General features: G+C 41.9%; 1 protein-coding gene across 5 annotated transcripts in view; it reads right to left on the reverse strand.

Annotated features, from left to right (window-relative positions):
• Positions 1–19317, reverse strand: part of il1rapl1a (interleukin 1 receptor accessory protein-like 1a) — a 126095-nt gene that overhangs the window by 24065 nt on the left and 82713 nt on the right. For all 5 annotated transcript variants that reach the window (XM_047815459.1, XM_027143614.2, XM_047815460.1 and 2 more), the window contains one exon: positions 11175–11249. In XM_047815459.1, coding sequence (XP_047671415.1) covers positions 11175–11249 — 75 coding nt within the window. The remainder of the gene's footprint in view (positions 1–11174; positions 11250–19317) is intronic.

Genomic DNA, 19317 nt, shown 5'->3' on the forward strand with positions numbered 1-19317 from the left:
CGAAAGTCTTATAGACTGTTAAATAAATCTGTATGTGTGCATGGTATAGTAGATACGGTAGATAATGTGTGTAGGTGCATAAGGTAAAGCATTAATAACATGGCTGTGTGTACTGTAAAACAAAAGCTGCCTTGATTACGGTTATAATATTTATCTCTTATTAATAAACATATCGCAGGACTAATGTCATATGTTTTCTGCGCACTGTTTCGACTGGAATCAACTTTCTCCTGGTCTTCACCGTCAATCACAGCGGAGACACACTTCTGCATTATCTAGTGGCATGTGTGCGTGGCGCTTTCTGTAATGTTGCGGCCAATATTGTGCAGGATCACTATTTATTTAGAGAAATTCCTTCATTGCCTGAGGAGGCCTGGCTGTTGCTTAGCAACAACAGTATTATTTTTGGAGAGTGTGATTAATATTAAGTGTCCTTTGAATAGCGACACAAACACACTCTTTGCTTTCAGGGTGTGTGTGTGTGTGTGTGAAAGTGTGAGTGTGTGTGCATGTGTGTGTGAGCATCTGTGTGTTTTTGTATGTGTGTGTGTGCATGTGTGTATGTGTGTGTGTGTGCGTGTGAGCGTGTGTGTGCGTGTGTGTATGTGTGTGTGTCTTTGAGCATGTGTGTGTGTGTGCATGAGTGTGTTTTTGCACATATGTGTGTGTGTGTGTGTGTGTGCATGAGTGTGTTTTTGCACATATGCGTGTATGTGTGTGCTTTTGCACATATGCGTGTGTATGTGTGTGTTTGTGCATGTGTGTGTTTTTGCACATATGCGTGTGCATGTGTGTGTACAGTATGTGTGCGTTTGAGCATGTGTGTGTGTATGTGTGTGTGTGTGTGTGTGTGTGTGTGTGTGTGTGTGTGCGTTTGAGCGTGTGTGTATGTGTGTGTGAGTGTGTGAGCATGAGTGTGTTTTTGCACATATGTGTGTTTATGTGTGTGAGCATGAGTGTGTTTTTGCACATATGCCTGTGTGTGTGTGTGTGTGTGTGTGTGTGTGTGTGTGTGTGTGTGTGTGTGTATGTGTATGTGTGAGTGTGTGTGTATGTGTGTGTGCATGTGTGAGTGTGTATGTGTGTGTGTGTGTGTACATGTGTGTGTGTGTGTGTATATATGTGTGTGTATAAGATTGTCTGTTGTCATCTCTTAACATCCTTAGAGAGGTAATAGAGAAGAGACTTGTTTAGTTTAATTGAATTCTAATTCGATTCAAACCAAACGAACGTGACACATGCGGGTGTGTGAGAGTTTCCTGTGACCTCCCTCCTCCACTCTCCTGTTTTCATTTCGTCTACTTCTGCTCTCTCGTCTTCACCATGACTCACATTTCACTGCCAGCAAATGGCTCCTGCTTGAGTTCCTTTTCTATTTCTCTCTCTTTTTTTGGACCTCAAGCATGTCTCTTCTTTTCTTTCTTTCTGTCTTTCTTTCCTTCTCTTTTGGTGCTATCTCTTTCCTGCTATAGATTCTGCACGGTTCTGAATTGGAGCGCTGGTTCTCTCAGCAGAATAGCGCTGCAGGCATGTTGCAGTATGTGATACACTCTGTTGATTCTGCATGTATAAAATCCTCTTCCACATACTGAGAGCTTGCTCACGCTTTTAAGAACCCATTTAAATCATAAATGTTTCATAGTGGAATAGATCTTGACATGTGAAAGATAGCAGGAAGAAGCTGCATTGGAGATCAGCCACAGACTCGCTGACATGGAGCTGAAATGTTCACATTTCCATTTATTCATTTGGCAGATGTTTTTTATCCAAACACAATCCAAGCATATACAGTAGCTGAAGGTTCAGGGTCTTGCTCAAGTGCCCAATAGTGACTGTCTGGATTTACTAGGATTTTGGACTTACATCGAGCAGAGAACCTTAACCACAGAGATACCACTTTATTCCAATTTGGCTGAATTCTTTTTCACTTTTTCCTTCACTATGTGTTGTTAAACTGTTCCATATCACTGGCTGTCCATGGTGTTGATAAAAACAAGTCTCCCAAGAGTTAGTTGACATTTATATTGTGTACTTTAATCTCTGAGCTAGCTGTCAACAAAAAAAAACTAACTTAACAGCAAAAAAAAAAAAAATTGAGTTAGATCTCATCCTGCTGAATCACACTAACATTTTATTCAGCTAAATTCAGCACAAAAAATATATATAAATATTCATTCATTCATTCATTTTCATCTGAACTACCTCCGGTCACGGGGAGCCTGGCAGGATACACCCTGGACGGAGTGCCAACCCATCGCATGGCACACACACTCACACACTACAGACAATTTCCCAGAGATGCCAATCAACTTACCATGCATGTCTTTGGATCGGGGGAGGAAACCGGAGTACCCGGAGGAAACCCCCGAGGCATGGGGAGAACATGCAAACTCCACACACACAAGGCGGAGGCGGGATTCGAACCCCCAACCCTGGGATTGTGAGGCTAACGTGCTATTCACTAAGCCACCGTGTCCTCCATATATAAATATAATTAGTGAAATATTATAATAATAATAATAATATAATAAATATTATACATTCAATATTATTAATAAAATTACACACACACACACACACACACACACACACACATATATATATATATATATATAATTATGTTTAATCTACGTCTTTCATATTGCATTTAAATATCCTTGATTATATACATTTAGATTTGTATTGAAATCTGTATGTTTCACACTGCAATTCGACGGATATTTAAGTTTTTACGGACATTTTTTTAAATAATATATCCACTGAAGTTCTCAAATCGGCTGTAAGAAGCAGCTCTTTGGAGCACCAGGCTCTATTTTCAGGAGAAAAATAATACAACAGTCCAACCAATTAGGACAAGCTGATGTCTCTATTCGCCTGTCAGTCATCTTGAATTTAGAAAGCTCTACTTTTTCACTAGTCTTCAGGGAGACTAATAGAGACATACATGTGTTTTGTGTTTTCTTCAGCAGACCTCTGTCTAAATCACTGACTATATATTCACAATTATCTTGACCTTTACATCGGAAAGGTCTTCCTCAGTCGTTTTGAAGGAGACACGGCCTTAGTGAGCTCCCGTTCCAATGTAACCTTGTGCATTTTGTTTATCACAATATATCATATCACAAATTACTGGCACATGCCTACTGGGTCATTTTACACATAAATATGTTGAGTCTTGCTTAATTAAATTCTCAATCAAGTAAGCAGTGTATAGCTTTACAGTGCTATCCATCACCACTAATCACTAACCTAGGCAGATTTTCCAGTTTGTATTACTTAATGGTTCATCTAATGAATTTCATAATTAATCGACGCCTTTATTTTGTCACATATACATTACACTCACTCACTCACTCACTCATTTTCTACCGCTTATCTGAACTACCTCGGGTCACGGGGGGCCTGTGCCTGTGTGTCATCGGGCATCAAGGCAGGATACACCCTGGACGGAGTGCCAACCCATCACAGGGCACACACACACTCATTCACTCACACACTATGGACAATTTTCCAGAGATGCCAATCAACCTACCATGCATGTCTTTGGACCGGGGGAGGAAACCGGAGTACCCACAGGAAACCCCCGAGGCACGGGGAGAACATGCAAACTCCACACACACAAGGCGGAGGCGGGAATCGAACCCCTGTAGGGTTGGGGGTTCGATTTTGTGTGTGTGGAGTTTGCATGTTCTCCTCACACCTCCAGGTGGGGGTTTCCTCCGGGTACTCCGGTTTCCTCCCCCGGTCCAAAGATATGCATGGTAGGTTGATTGGCATCTCTGGAAAATTGTCCGTAGTGTGTGAGTGCGTGAGTGAATGAGAGTGTGTGTGTGCCCTGCGATGGGTTGGCACTCCGTCCAGGGTGTATCCTGCCTTGATGCCCGATGACGCCTGAGATAGGCACAGGCTCCCACATGACCCGAGGTAGTTCAGATAAGCGGTAGAAAATGAATGAATGAACGAAGTTAACATTGCTCCCAACTTTAAAGTCTTTTGTGCTTTCATTGTTTATAGAAAACTAGCTGAATTGGTGAAATAGATCACAAGCACAGGATTTTTTTTTTGCACCCCATCACACATGACATCACACAACACATTCACCCCGAATCTACAGGAAATCTGCAGCAATTTTGAAAAATCTCAATCCATGTATACTGTGTGTGTGTATATATACACACATACTGTATATACTTGTGTTGATAGGCAACAAATTTTTTGTGCAACTTTTATGTGTGTGTGTGTGTGTGTGTGTGTGTGTGTGTGTGTGTGTGTGTGTGTGTGTGTGTGTGTGTGTGTGTGTGCAGAGAAACGTTCAGGCTGGAGGCTAAAGAAAGCAAACATTTAGCATTTCTTCGTGGGTTATTTTGGTTTCTTTATGAAACGACTTTACACTAAATTGCCGTGTCGTTCCAGAACAATACTGCTTCACCACACTATAGAATTAGAGCCTCATCATCCACCAAACAAATAATATCAGGTCAGCGGTGGTCTGTATTGGCTGCTGTGTACTAACGGACGGGGTAAAGATAAAACGGTGTATAATGATCGTATATCTATAAAGTCTACCTAATAAGAGAGCAATTGAGTTTGGGGATGATGTAGGAGCACCAAATAAACCAGCAGCGCAGTGAATAATGCAAACATATTCGAGCATTAAACAGCTGTGTGCCTTTATTACTTGTATTCTATTCACCTTAGTTCTAAACATATAGCGCTTTGCAGATCTAATAACTATGCTGATCCTTTTGTGGTCTGTGTTTCTTCCTTTCCGATTGTAATGAAATGTAATAGAAGTAAATCATCCTGTCAATCAAAGCTTCTGCATTATCCAGTGGAACGTGTGGCGCTTTTCATAACGTTCTGGCCTACATTGCTGTTTATTTATGATCGTGATTTATTTCTACCGAGACGCCATCTTTATATGTCTCCGTCAGCATTTCCTAAATCTGTGTGTGGTGTTAAAACTGTATCTAATATTTCTATTTATATATTATGTGTAGTATAGGTATTTGTGCCATGCCCCAGATGAATATCTGCGTCTGAAGAGGGAGTGGACTTCGCCAGAAGTAATTTTGGATCAACCCTATCTCCATGGAAACACTGGGAAAATAAAACAATAGGAGAAACGACAGCAGTGTCAGTTTGGAGTGGGTTTAAACCTGCGACACTTATTTATTTTATATTATACCTGCCTGTGATTTTTTCTAATGGTGCTAATTGGGTCGTGTTCATTTTTAAAAAAATGTCTTCGTCGTGTGAGGGTAAAACCCGTGCCCTATCCGAACCCCTCGTACCCTTCGGTCTCGCGCCCACGTGATATAAAAGTAAAAACCTCTGTCTCACAAACCTTCTGCTGCGCTCAACAGGAACCCTGTCCCTGTGAAACCTAGTCTTTAATAGACAGCCAAGCTTTAAAAAACAAACAAACAAATACGAAAAGAAAATAATGATAGTGCCTTTGGTTCCCGTCTGCATTTGTATTCGTTTAGAACACTTCATCTGTTCAATCGTGATGATGTATTTGTTTTGGGTTACGTCTCTATTATAAACAACGTGTAGCTAATAATTTGTACTGACTGACAAACCTGTGTGTGCGTGTGTGTGTGAGAGAGAGAGAGAGAGAGAGAGAGAGCATGCACGCGCAACACCAAGCTCTCCCTGGCGGCCACTAATAATGCTATGATGGGTTCAGCCAAAGCTCATTCTCTCCATCATTCAACTCCAAAAATGACTTATCTCCAACGTTCATTTTTCATTCCTTAACACCAAGGCACAGAGTGCAAAGTTTATTATATAATGCCAGTCTATTACCCACACAGCAATAAATGTTCAGGTTTTAACCAGAGAGTTATATGGCAGAGAGAGAGAGAGAAAGAGAGAGAAAGAGAGAGAGAGAGAGAGAGAGAGAGAGAGAGAGAGAGAGAGAGAGAGAGCGAGCTCTTACCAGCATTATACAGCTGACAAGAAGCACTCTTCTCTCATAAGACTCTGAATGTCCTGGTGTATGAGTCAGCGCAGAGCCACGCCAATTATTCGCTAATTCTGTCGTGCTTCTTTTCCCTCCAATGTCTCTTCGAACCTCTTTCTCCCTGTAATCCATTGCTCTGTGTAATTAGATGTCACTGGGAGCTTACACCTATTCTTATCTGAGGTAGGGTGAGTTTGTGTGTGTGTGTGTGTGTGAGAGAGAGAGAGGCAAGCCAAGCCAGAAAGTGGACAGGCATACGGTGGGACAGACAGAACCACACACACACACACACACACACACACACACACACAGCTCAGATTCAGACCAAAGGCTGGCATTGCCAGAGGCATCACGTGTGTATAGCTCCAGAGTCTCCGTGCTGTCCTGTTTTCTCCCCTCGCTTTGAAGACAGAACATGGCCAGAGTCTGCGCAATATGCTCCAATCTGCTCTCACAGGCAACACACACACATGCTGACTCCTGGCCAAACAAACAGACGCGCCTCAGTCCAACACACATGCACACACACACGCATATGGACGCAGACACACGCAGACACACACACAATGCTCTATCCTGAATCAGCCTGCTAAAGATTTCGGCACTGTTTGAGGCCAATATTGTTGGGGGACTCAGAGTAAAGGATTTGCATTTATAAGTGTGGCTTCCTTTCAAAGCTACAACAATGCGGCCCTACGTGATGATTTCGGCTCAAGATAAAACCTCCTCGCTCACACAAACACAGAGACGAAGATAGCGAAATGCAAAAAACAAATCATGCAACATCAGATCACGATACTCTATTAAAAAGATTATTATTATTTATTTTTTTTTTTTGCAAACAGGGGTTTATGCAGCAATGATTTATTTCTCACTTCTAACCCAATTTTTTTTTTAACCTATGGAGACCGGGGAAACATTATAGAGTGAATATTAACATAACGGTGGACTAGAATTTATGTAGATCACTGTATGTCCTGTAAAATGTCATGTAATATAAGAAAAAAACAGAACTGCAGTAAGCGTGTATTGGAAATGAGACACTCACAGGTCATATTCCTTTACTACATTAACAAGACTAAAATTTGAGGACGAAACCTTTTTATCAGCACACTGGTGTTTCCTTTGTGCCATAAATATAACAAATGGACTTATCAGAGTGTTGATCGGGTAACTTCATTATTTTATCTCGGCAAGTCTGATATAAAACGAGTCAGGACTCGAAATGTTGGCTTTGAGTGTGAGATGTGTGTTTTTCCCCTCTGTTGGATAAACTAACACAAAGTTTTAGTGGTCGAAGCGGTTGATCAAGGACTTTGGGGCATCTCAGAGAGCAGAAATGTGACTGTATGGGGAAAAAAAATAAATAAAAAATAACTTTTTTTGGAACTTTTCTATAATATTTTCTATAATAATATATATCGCGGGGGCACGGTGAGTTAGTGGTTAGCACGTTTGCCTCACACCTCCAGGGACGGGGGTTCGATTCCCGCCTTGTGTGTGTGGAGTTTGCATGTTCTCCCCGTGCCTCGGGGGTTTCCTCCGGGTACTCCGAGTTTCCTCCCCCGGTCCAAAGACATGCATGGTAGGTTGATTGGTATCTCTGGAAAAATTGTCCGTAGTGTGTGAGTGAATGAGAGTGTGTGTGTGCCCTGTGATGGGTTGGCACTCCGTCCAGGGTGTATCCTGCCTTGATGCCCGATGACCCCTGAGATAGGTACAGGCCCCCCGTTCGGATAAGCGGTAGAAAATGAGTGAATGAATGAATATACAGTATATATCGCTCTTAGTAAGCTAGGTAAAAACAGAAACACTTATAAAACACCACATCTTCTGAAAGCCGTGAGAGTCTAAGTCCGTAATCACCACTGTAGAGTGTGACAAGACAAAGACATTTAATGCTGAACATGGACACAATCAAAACAGGGACATTTAGCCCAAAACGCTAAGAAGAGGTCTGTATCTATAGATTTATGTTAGTGATTATAAACGCTGAACAGTTGAACACTGGATTAACAATGAAATTATTTCTTTACATATCTTAACTATTGGAGGTTGGGGTCAGAGCACAGGGTCAGCCATGATACAGCACACCTGGAGCTGAGAGGGTTAATGGCCTTGTTCAAGGGCCCAACATTGGAAGGTTGAACCCTGATCCTCAGATCAACAACCCAGAGCCTTAACTGCTAGAGCAAGTGAAAAAATCTTAATATATTTTTCTCAGTTATCAAAACTCTTGATATTTGATATTAACCTGGAAGCTCCGCCCATACGTTCTAGACCGACCTCGGTCACACTTTTTTTGTGTGAAGGTAAAATAAAGAACTTTTGATTTCAATCTAGCTTTTCAATCGCTCAATCGATCGCTTGACTCTTCAATTCTCTCAAAACAAGTTTAAATCTCTGAACAGTTCGTTTCTTTCACACCAGATTTGAATTACTCACACATTTATGCAAACTGCACCGGTTTTGGCAAACGTGCAAAAGAGTAAGTTTAACTGTCTAGAATTTGCACGATAACTAAATGCACAAGGCTCGCCGATCAAAAGCGTCCGGGAGTCGACTCTCTGTGAAATTGTCATACGCTTCTAAACAATCTTTCATCGTCTGAGCCATCGCTTGCTAAACGACCCATTCACTTATCAAAATCTGTCACACTGAGGAATGTTTTTGGCAAATCCACTTGTATATGACTCTACATATCAAAAATGTAGTTAAAATAGACACGCCAGAGGGAATTTTCTCTTTCAAATCCAACACACTGATACAACAATACAACACTACAGACACAAATGGGGATACTTTCTGTATACTACAGTACTGACCAGTGACTCTGGTCATTTTACTGACACGATAACTAGGTTTTGAAGCGTGAACGAAATGTTTTGGGTGTGTGACAAAAAAAAACAAACAAAAAAAACAGTTGTGACGATCAGACTTACAGTTTAGAGAAAGTTACGATTGTTTCAGATGCTAAATTAAGCCAAAGTGATTGAGAAAAACTGTCGAACACATGCACAAGAAGTCGACGCAAGACAGACGTATTTTGCAGACGTAATTAATGGTGCTTGCAAAAAATAAATTTCAGCACGTAACTTCTCCCGCAGCTTTTGTCCTAGACCCATGAATGAGGTGTCAAATTGATTTGCTCATTGAGGAGAGGTGTGCTATGACTTTTCTAAGCGATCTGAGTACCGGTACTTCCGGTACCGGGTCTCAAAGTGGCCTTTTTTCCCCATAGACTCCTATTCTAAATTTTGGAAGTTTATAACTCGGCAAGCTTTTGAACTGTCTACACCAAACTTGGCCAGCTCCTTTAGGGTGATACTCTGAACAAACTTTTAAATTGGTGACTGGCCTTCTGGTTGTGCCGCAGCCCCGCCCCCAAAATATGCAAAATCAAAAAACTTTTTACAACATGGACATGTGACATATCAAAACACTCAGAACAATGAGGGGAACTTCCTCACGTGTAATTTGATGAAGTCACTCGATGCCACGTGATTTCACGTTAAAAAAATAAATAATTTGCACAATGTGAACAATATCAAAACATTCAGCACAATGAAGGGAACTGCCTCACGTGTATTCTGGTCACGACATGTGACGTCACGTGATGTCACGTGAAAATCAAAATTTAGCACAACATGGACATGTGGCATATCAAAACACTCAGCACTTTGATGAGAATTTGCCACGTGCAAGCACCATTCACATTTTCTTCAGGAAATGTACGTTCTAGTTATATTTACGACCTTCTTACTGTTTATACCTGATATAGTTTGCACTAGCTTTTTGTCTTTAGCACTATGTTGTTTTTAGTTTTTTGTAGCTCGGTGTTGTTTTATGTAACACCAAGGTCCTGGAGAAACGTTATCTCATTTCACTATGTACTGCGTCAGATATACAGTATATTCTTGAAATGACTATAAAAGCATCTTGACTTGACTTGAAATGATTAATCTTTGATTTAGCTAAGTGTGAAGTTAACATCAAGTAATATTTCAGGTCAAATTTCTACATCAAATTTGACAATTTTTCCACATACAAATAACTTTGATGATAATGATGATGATGATGATGATGATGATGATAAAATAATTAAATACGATGTTGTTCCTCTCCTGTTACACGGACATATCCAAACACACAGAGAATCTCCACCCTGAGCCTTAGACAAGTGATTTGTAAAAGGATTATCTAAATGATTTACTCTTACATTTTTATTTATTTATTTATTTTCATTATTTTTTTTTTTACTGCAAATTATTGCATCATCGTCTAAAAATGAATTGGAAGCCTAGAAGCCTTTGTTATTGCCACATATACATTACAGCGCAGTGGAATCCTTTTCTTCACATATCTCAACTTAGGAGGTTGGGGTCAGAGCACAGGGGCAGCTATGATACATACCCCTGGAGCGGCGAGGGTTAAGGGCCAAAAAAAAAATCCACCAACCGGCTGATTTTACAAACTGCACTGCCAACAATCAGCCCCTGACTGTACATCTAATGATATTCTAACACCTCCTTAAACCTGAAATGATGTAAATGCTTGCTCGCTCTCTCTCTCTCTCTCTCTCTCTCTCTCTCTCTCTCTCTCTCTCTCTCTCTCTCTCTCTCTCTTAACCTGGACAATTCAATCATTTAGGACAATCTTTTAAAAATTGCTAAATAGTGTGCATGGAAGAATCGATTTTGCAGGGTGTTTAAAATGCAGCACACTGAACGAAAATCCGAACGTAGGCTACAGAAATGAGAAATCAGGATGCACTAAGATGCATAAAGAATCTATTTATAAAGACACTGTGACACTGAATCAAAATCGCATCAGATTGTGAGGTCACTAGAGATTCCCACTCCTACACATGAACACACAATGCTGCTGTGAAGGCAAACAGAAATCTCACTCCACACTAGGCTATTAATACAGCTGTCTAACCTTTGGTTAGCTCATCATACTCTCTCTCTCTCTCTCTCTCTCTCTCTCTCTCTCTCTCTCTCTCTCTCTCTCACTATATAATGTTATGCCTATGTTTAACTTTAACCTTGTTACATAAAAACAATTACTTACAGTACATCGCTAGTGTTTGTGATAGATAGATAGATAGATAGATAGATAGATAGATAGATAGATAGATAGATAGATAGATAGATAGATAGATAGATAGATAGATAGATAGATAGATACTGTAAGTCACTCTTACCTATCTGCATGTCTATGGTGATGAGTTTGTTTTCAGATGGGAAAAGGATCTTCGGAGGTTCTTCAGTCAGAGGGGCTGTAAAACATACACACACACACACACACACACACACACACACACACACACACACACACACACACACACAGAGAGAGTTAGACTGGCCATCACAATCACATTGTACTGCCTCCTTTATATAACCAAGTGCACCTAAATCACACGTAAATATGCCACAGATATTTATGCTGTGCTTCTCTCTGTCCATTTCTAACACACGCTGTCACACACACACACACACACACACACACACACACACACACACACACACACACACACACACACACTCGCTATCATCGCTTTAGAATCTCTCTTGCTGCGTAGGCAGTCTGCAAATTACAGGTCATTCCCTCCAGCCCAGCTCAGCACTCTTTCTCTCTCTCTCTTCCTCTGTGTATGTGTGTGTGTCCTGCTCTCTCTCTCTCTCTCTCTCGCTCTCGCTCTTTCTCCCTCTCTCGAGACTCCAGTCTCCAGTCTTATTTGTTCAGTTACAGTCATTCGAGCACATGCAAATATGACCAAATGCTTAACTCCTTGTGCATTCGCTTGTGTGCCTGTTGTAAATCTGTGGAGGTTACGGGATGTGTGAGTTCGGAGGATTGCAGGTGTGCGTACGTGTGTGAACGAACCGAACGTGATGGAGAAGAGAGAGGAAATTAGAGCAGGTGTATTATAGGCACCGGTGTATGGGTCGTGTTCGTATCTCCAGACTGCCTCTGAGCTGAGAGTGTGTGTGATGTGGTGTGTGGTTAACAGACGGGGGCACTGGTGGAGCTTTAAGCCGTGTGATCGCTCATCCAAAATCCAATTTTCCTTCGCCGGCAGAAAGCGCACTGGCCCTTCCCGCCAGATTAGTCTGGGCCAGTGGCGGCTGGCAAGCAGCAAATTAATGAATTACTCTGGTGGAATATATTCTCATCACAACCCTGACCCACAGCACAGACTTTCCAGGAAGAAGAACGCAATCCAGCACGCTCTCACACACACACACACACACACACACACACACACACACACACACACACACACACACACGCTCTCACACACACACACACACCTCATGCCTTGCTCAGGTTTAGACGTCATCGGCGTGCTTTTATTTACAACGCTACCTCGAGCCGCCCGTCAGCGACGGTGTTCTCTCAATCAGTCCGACCGCTTCAATCACTCCTTCAAGAAACAACCTGAGATGATGTTAGTTAAATTACAAACACTTAAGCAACAATATTCACGTCTTAAAGGTCAAACACGAGACAATTCTCTCAGGATAGTCTAAATTAAACAGCTTGGATTCGTCGTCTATCTGAGGACGGCTGGAAAATACAGAATCGTTATTATGCACAGCGGCTCACCCGTGGGACGTAACCGTAATTGGACACAATTCGGGTAAAGTAGTGCAGTCAAATAGAAAATATTACATTTAAATTGGGATCAAGTAAAATGAGCATTCTAAAGCACACCGATTTCAACTATGCTACGTAATTAAAGCTTTTATTCCCGCTCCTGCATTTACACTTGAAACTGGATATTTTTTACGGTAACAAGAAAAGGAAAGGAAAGGAAAGGAAAGGAAAGGAAAGGAAAGGAAAAGAAAGGAAAGGAAGTAGCACGGAGCATCTCCGAATGAAACGGTAGCTACAACCCAATGAGAACTAATACATTAGCACGGCGAACACATCCATATTTCCTTAATAAGCACTCCCTCAAAGCATGGAGCCCATATGCTAAATGTTCTCATCAACATAATGCCTTAATAATGAATGCACAACCCCATCCCCCAAGGGAGAGAGGACAGCGAGACGATTTTCATGTGTCCGCTCAGTCATTCCTGGTGAGAGAGCTGGAAAAGCAGTGTGGGCTGGCTCAGGAACAAGGGAGGGGTGTGATGGGGGGGCCTGCGATGGCGTGCAGAAGTAGAGGAGAGGAAGATAGAGGAGTGCGAGCCAGCACTGTGGGAGAGCGGTTAGACGCGGCAGGATGGAATCTACCGAGAAAAAAGGAGGGGAGGGGGGGGAGTAAAGTGGTCCTCTATTTAACCTCTACTCCTGTGTGTGTGTGTGTGTGTGTGTGTGTGTGTGTGTGTGTGTGTGTGTGTGTGTGTGTGTGTGTGTGTGTGTGTGTGTGTGTGTGTGAGAGAGAGAGAGAGTGAGGGAGAGCTGTCCTTATAACATGCACACACATGCATACCCACACTCAGACTGTTCATACGGTTTGTGACTGACAGACTGAGAGTAGGAGAAGTGTTATAGTACAGACTCCTTGTGAGATTCACAGCTCTTTTTCCCCTACACATACACACACACCAGGGCGAAATAAACTGTCTCTTAGTCGCAGTCTCTACTGTGGATTGCGCGCGCTTCCCTGAAGTGTGTGTGCTGTGCAGCGTGAATAATAGATCTGAACTCTAAGTCGCCACAAACCCTCGAAGCTGTTACAATGCTTCTCCATCAGCCGATCTATACACACCCATTCCAGCTACACGCCCCGCCGTCCTCCACACGATTAAATACACCCCTTAAACATAATCACACACTCCGATCCACACCGCAGAGCAGCCGGGCCGTACGCTTAACTAAGGTGTGAGCCCACTGCTGAGATGCCAAGCAGAACACTACAAGCTGTGCACTTCCTTTAACCGTGTTGCATACTAGAGAAAATAGGGCACATTTGATGCTTCAAAAGACATGAGGAGCTATTTGGGGAGTACGCTGTGGCCGACAGAAGTGCATATGTTCCACTTTAGAGAAGCGTTCTGATCCTGCCGAGCTGTTTTACTGTCACAGCAAGATCTTTATGTGCAGAGGTACTCGTGTGCATGCGTTCTTGACAAACACACATACACACACACACACACTGGAGAAAAAAAAAAAACATCAGAAGATGAAAGAGAGACACGCAAGTGAGATACATTAAAAATTAATTGATGGTGCAAGCATCACTCTGTGCATGCGTGTGTGTGTGTGTGTGTGTGTGCGTGTGTGTGTGTGTGAGCTCAAGGGCCTAGACACTTAGCAAGAATTTAGCAGCTTCTGTAATTAAGCCTTAATTAATTATGATTACATAACACTCCACCCTGATTAAGGACACTCTCTCTCTCTCTCTCTCTCTCTCTCTCTCTCTCTCTCATCTCTCTTACACACACACACACACACACACACACACACACACACACACACACACACACACACACACACACACACACACACACCTTGGCCTGATTAGACTTAACAGATGCAAGGTGTTGTGAGCATGTGTAAAGTATGTGTGATCACAACCTCAGTGCACCATGGGAAGCCTGCTTGAGCTCAAACCAACATCAGGAAAAGTGGCCTGACTCATCAGCACACATGCACACAGCAAACACCATTCTGAAAATATGTACACGTGACAAATAGGACATTAAACATGCAGGAAGAGGAAAGAGGACGTCGTGCTCTAGCGTCAGACCTACAGAACTATAAATCCAGAGCAGGAATAGTTATTTCTAATGCTGCACTATATGAAAATAAGATTGCTCTCGAAAGAATGAGAATTTCTTCCTAGTGTTGCTTTACCTCCAGCGTTCTCTCGAATATCTGCTTATATCTACCGGAGCAGTTTCTACAGCTCCAAGTTGAGTGAAAGTGTCTTCACTTTGCTTCCTGTTTCTATGGTGATTCAGTAGCGTGGGCACCGTCGGGCTGAGGTGTGCGGATCAGAGAAAGGATTGGCATCACCCTTGGCACACCTCCACAGGCCCCTCTTGTGCACACACACATCCATACACATGCACAGCATCCAGTCCCAATCTGCTGTTGGCATGGTCACCACACAGGTGGCCATGGAAACTGTGTAATCTGAAATAGCTTTCACACAGAAAAATGTGTAAGTACATCAGCGCACGTCTTCGCAAGTGCCGTTTCCATGAATCTTCGCCCATGTAAAGCTTAGAGACAAGCAATTAGACTCCTAACACTCCGACTGTGGCAGAGACTAAAGCAGTGTTGTGTTGATAAGTAGGACTACAGATCCCTTAATTAGTAACAAATCAATGTTCTCGAGTCCGGTACCGGAGTTTTCGTATTTCAGTCCTCAGTCCCGCTCGCTATTTCTGTCGGGTAGAATTTATTTTTTTTTTAGATTATTTTCATTTAGAAAAAAAATAAAAAATCACCAACTCTATAAAATTCAGTCCTAAGTGGACCATATGCCACATTAAAAAACGAGTGATTCACAGAAGTGTCAAATGTAATGGGAGATGATTTGTTGTAATCTCCTCAGAGTATTATGGATCATTTGTTGTTTGTGTGAGTGAAGGAGTGTGTGAGGAGACTGTGTGTGTGTGTGTGTGTGTGTGTGTGTGTGTGTGTGTGTGTGTGTGTGTGTGTGTGTGTGTATAATTTGATTGGAAATGATAGTCAATCATACTCAGTCATCTCTGTTCACATTTATCTCTCCTAATAATATCAGTGCCCTCCACACACGCACTCGCACACTAACACACACACACACACACAAGCAGTCATGATATCTTTGTCTTCATTGTGACATGTTAATCCAGTTTTCTCCCTGATTGACTTTCTTCGGTACACTCTCCACCAGTGTGTAGTGTGTGGAGTGTGTGTAGCATGCATACGTGTGCGATAGTGTATATATTCCCTTTACTCAGATATCTTATTGTCATCTAGATTAAGTAGGTACATGTTGAGTTTGAATTTCTAGAATTTCTTGTAATGCATTGCATATACACCCGACACACCCGACACGCCCGCACACAAAGCCTGAAGGTCTGAAATCATGTTTGCAGTAATAGATTGTCAGCATGTGCTCAAAAACAAGAAAGCCATTTTGTGTCTCTGAGCTGTTACTTTTCTCAGGCTGAAGGCCATCAGACTTTACAAGGGAAAAAAAAACACGAAAAAAAAAAACAACTGAGCAACCACCGGAGCAATTACTGCAAGCATGCCTGCTGTTAAAGGTGGCCGATAACTGGACGTGAGCCACGATCCAGCACTCGGACAGATGCGTGTACATAACTCCGTTGTGAACATTATAAACTTCATTTGAAACCCAGGCTAAATTCAGCAAATCTCAGCCATATGCTAACATAATTTCTCTCTTTATAAAGCTGCAGTGATCCAGATCTTACCACAAAATCTGCCTGGCTGCACAAACTGCACAATCCTAGCACAGGCGGTACTGTATGTACCGCCTGGTCTAGTATTACCGATCACGTGATCGCAGGACCTGTTGATTATTGCTGTTAATCACAGACCATCTGTTTGATTACAAGCAGCGAAACCATTGGAGCATGAACTTACACAGTTTCTGGTTGTGGAGAGATGAATTCCCTTGTGTGTTCATCAGTGTGTTCAGAATTCATCAGTATGGTAAATGGCTCACAGAAAGGCAGATGACTGTAGTTTATTAGTTACATTTGTACAGTCATAAATTTACATCACAGGGTCCAGCAGAGCAAGGTAGGAATGGAGAGCAGAATTTAACATCTAGAATTTTACCATTAATTACAAGATCATTTTCTTTCTCATTTTCTTTAACGATTCGGTCTAAAAGCCCGTTTATCCCTTTGAACTCTCGAAACTAAATATTTCCTATTAGTTTCTTCAGAGGAAATACGCTGATTAGCCGTAAGATTAAAACCACCGATGTGTGAAATGCATAATAAATAACCCTGATTATATCATTACGATTCCACCTGTCAAGGGGTGGGATATATGATGCGTTAGAAGCAGGAAGAATGGGGGGCAAGCGTAAAAGTGAGACTTTGGCAAGGACCAAACTGTGATGGCTAGATGACTGGGTGGAGCATCTAAATACAGCATGTTGTGTGTATTCTGGATGCAGAAGCTAGCACCTACCAAAAGTGGTTCGTGAGAGAACAACCAGAGAGTCATGAGTGCCCAAGTCTCGTTTAAGTGCATGGGGAGGGAAGGCTAGCCTTTCTGTTCTGATCCAACAGATCTAGAAAGTGTCAGAACACACAGTGCATCACATCTTGCTGTGTATCCGCAGACGGGTTAGACTGCCCATGCTGACCCCTGTAGACTACAGGAAGGCCCTACAATGAGTATAAGAACAGTGGCGGAGCCAGAGGGGTGTCCCGGGGTGGCACCAGACACCCCTGACATCTCATTGGCCACCCCAGGTGCCACTTCAAATTTTTATTTGATAGCATTGGAAGTCTGATGCTGATTGACATCTCATTTCACCTATCAAAAGAAGTCTCCGTTTGACGTTTGGTCGTGGCGCCGCTCAACATTTCAAATCCATCAATCAATGACAAGAAAGAGTTACTACTAAAGAATACTAAAACATCAAATTTCACAAAGTTTTGGGATTAAACATCAGGATTTAGTTTTCCAGAAAAATATTTTGAAAGTTACGTCGCTATATAAATTGACGTTAGACGCTATTAACAGATCGGTTCGTTCCCCAGTTTAGCCATAATATACATCACGTTGACATTTGTGCTAGTTACTGTATAAAGTTGCCTTGACCACCCCCTGGCCACCCCATGTCTAAAACTCTAGTTCCGTCTTTATACACCACACACACCACTTGGCACATGTCGGTCGCTTTTCTGAGGAAGGGAATGCGCCAGGATACGCTACGGGAAGAAGGCAAGCAGGCAGAGGCAATTTGACGCTCAGGGTCATGTTTTGCTTGGAAACTTTGGGTCCTGGCATTAATTTGACATGTTTCACCTACCGAAACATTGACGCAGAATAAATAAACCCCTTCATGTCAACAGTGCGTTCCCTAAGCACACCGCAAACAATGTTCAGGTATGATTTGAGGAACATGACAAAGCGTTGACTTGGCCGCTAAATTCCCCAGATCTCAATCAGACAGAGCATCTATGGGATGTGCTGAAGTTCGATCCAAGTATCTGCAGCTAACGTCTTGATTTCTTGTGCATGTGATGGGTCAGAGTTGTTTTGGTGGTATTTAGTTAGTTTAGACTGATATGCTTCAAGTTCATATATCTACTTTAGTCTTACACATCATTTCTTTTGACTTAGAATCTATTATTATGAGTAAAAAAGTATGTAGGTGTAAGCAAGTGGGGGTGTGTTTAAAAAAAAAAAACAAAAGAAGAAGCTGATAGGAAAAAAGCATTTGGCCTTCAAGATATCTATGGTAAGAAGTAATTAGGTTTATGGAGCATTGTGGTTAAAATTTTTCTCCTTTCCTCTTTGAAAATTGTCTTCCATTCCCCAAGGATACGAGTGTCCCTTTAACGGACTTGCGGTTTCAAAATCCTCCATAAATAAAAGCAGGGGTTTGGTTTCACCTTCATTTTTGAAATCAGTGAATTATTTTGACTCTGTGTTTGGGCTTGTTGTTTCGTTAAAACATTCATCTTTTCCTCAGATACAGTTTCTTGGCAGATGAAAAAAAAAAAAAAATCTCCTCTAATATGTCCTATAATGTTGCTCCAGTCATGTTTCTGTCACTGAAGCATAATACTCCATCTACAAAGCAACAGTCCAATAGTAATGAGCTCCTATCGCAGTGCTCCGATGTTTATACCATCATATTAACATCCCTTCTTTCTCCAAATATGGCAAGCGTAATTACTGCCAAGACATTTGAATTCTTAGGGGTGCTTTAAGCATTTTTTAGTACTATTGCTGATCAGTTACATCTCTTCGTGGCCACAGTTTACCATCTTGTAATTCCTGCATGATGACATTTTATACAACTGATCATTTGAGGATCTTGCTCAGTGGTAGTTTGGTAGAACTGGGATTTGAACTCACAACCTTGTGATCGCTTAGCCGAAGCCTTAACGACTAAGCTATCACATCCCCTTGATGATGTCAAAGCCAAAGCCATCTAAAACTGGTCTCATGAACATGACAATGAGTTCAGTGTACTTTATTGTTCTTCCCAGTCACCGGATCTGAATCCAGTAGATCACATTAGGAATGTGGTAGAACAGAAGACTCACAGGACCTAAAAAAATCTACAGGAAATGTGTAATACAATCATCTCAACAAGGATTTTTCAAACATCTTGTAGGATCCAGGCCTTGAAGAATTGAAGTATTTGTGTAGTATTGCTAATACACTGCTCACTGGGTGAA

Source organism: Tachysurus fulvidraco, chromosome 6, assembly GCF_022655615.1.
Source record: "Tachysurus fulvidraco isolate hzauxx_2018 chromosome 6, HZAU_PFXX_2.0, whole genome shotgun sequence".
NCBI lineage: Eukaryota > Metazoa > Chordata > Actinopteri > Siluriformes > Bagridae > Tachysurus > Tachysurus fulvidraco.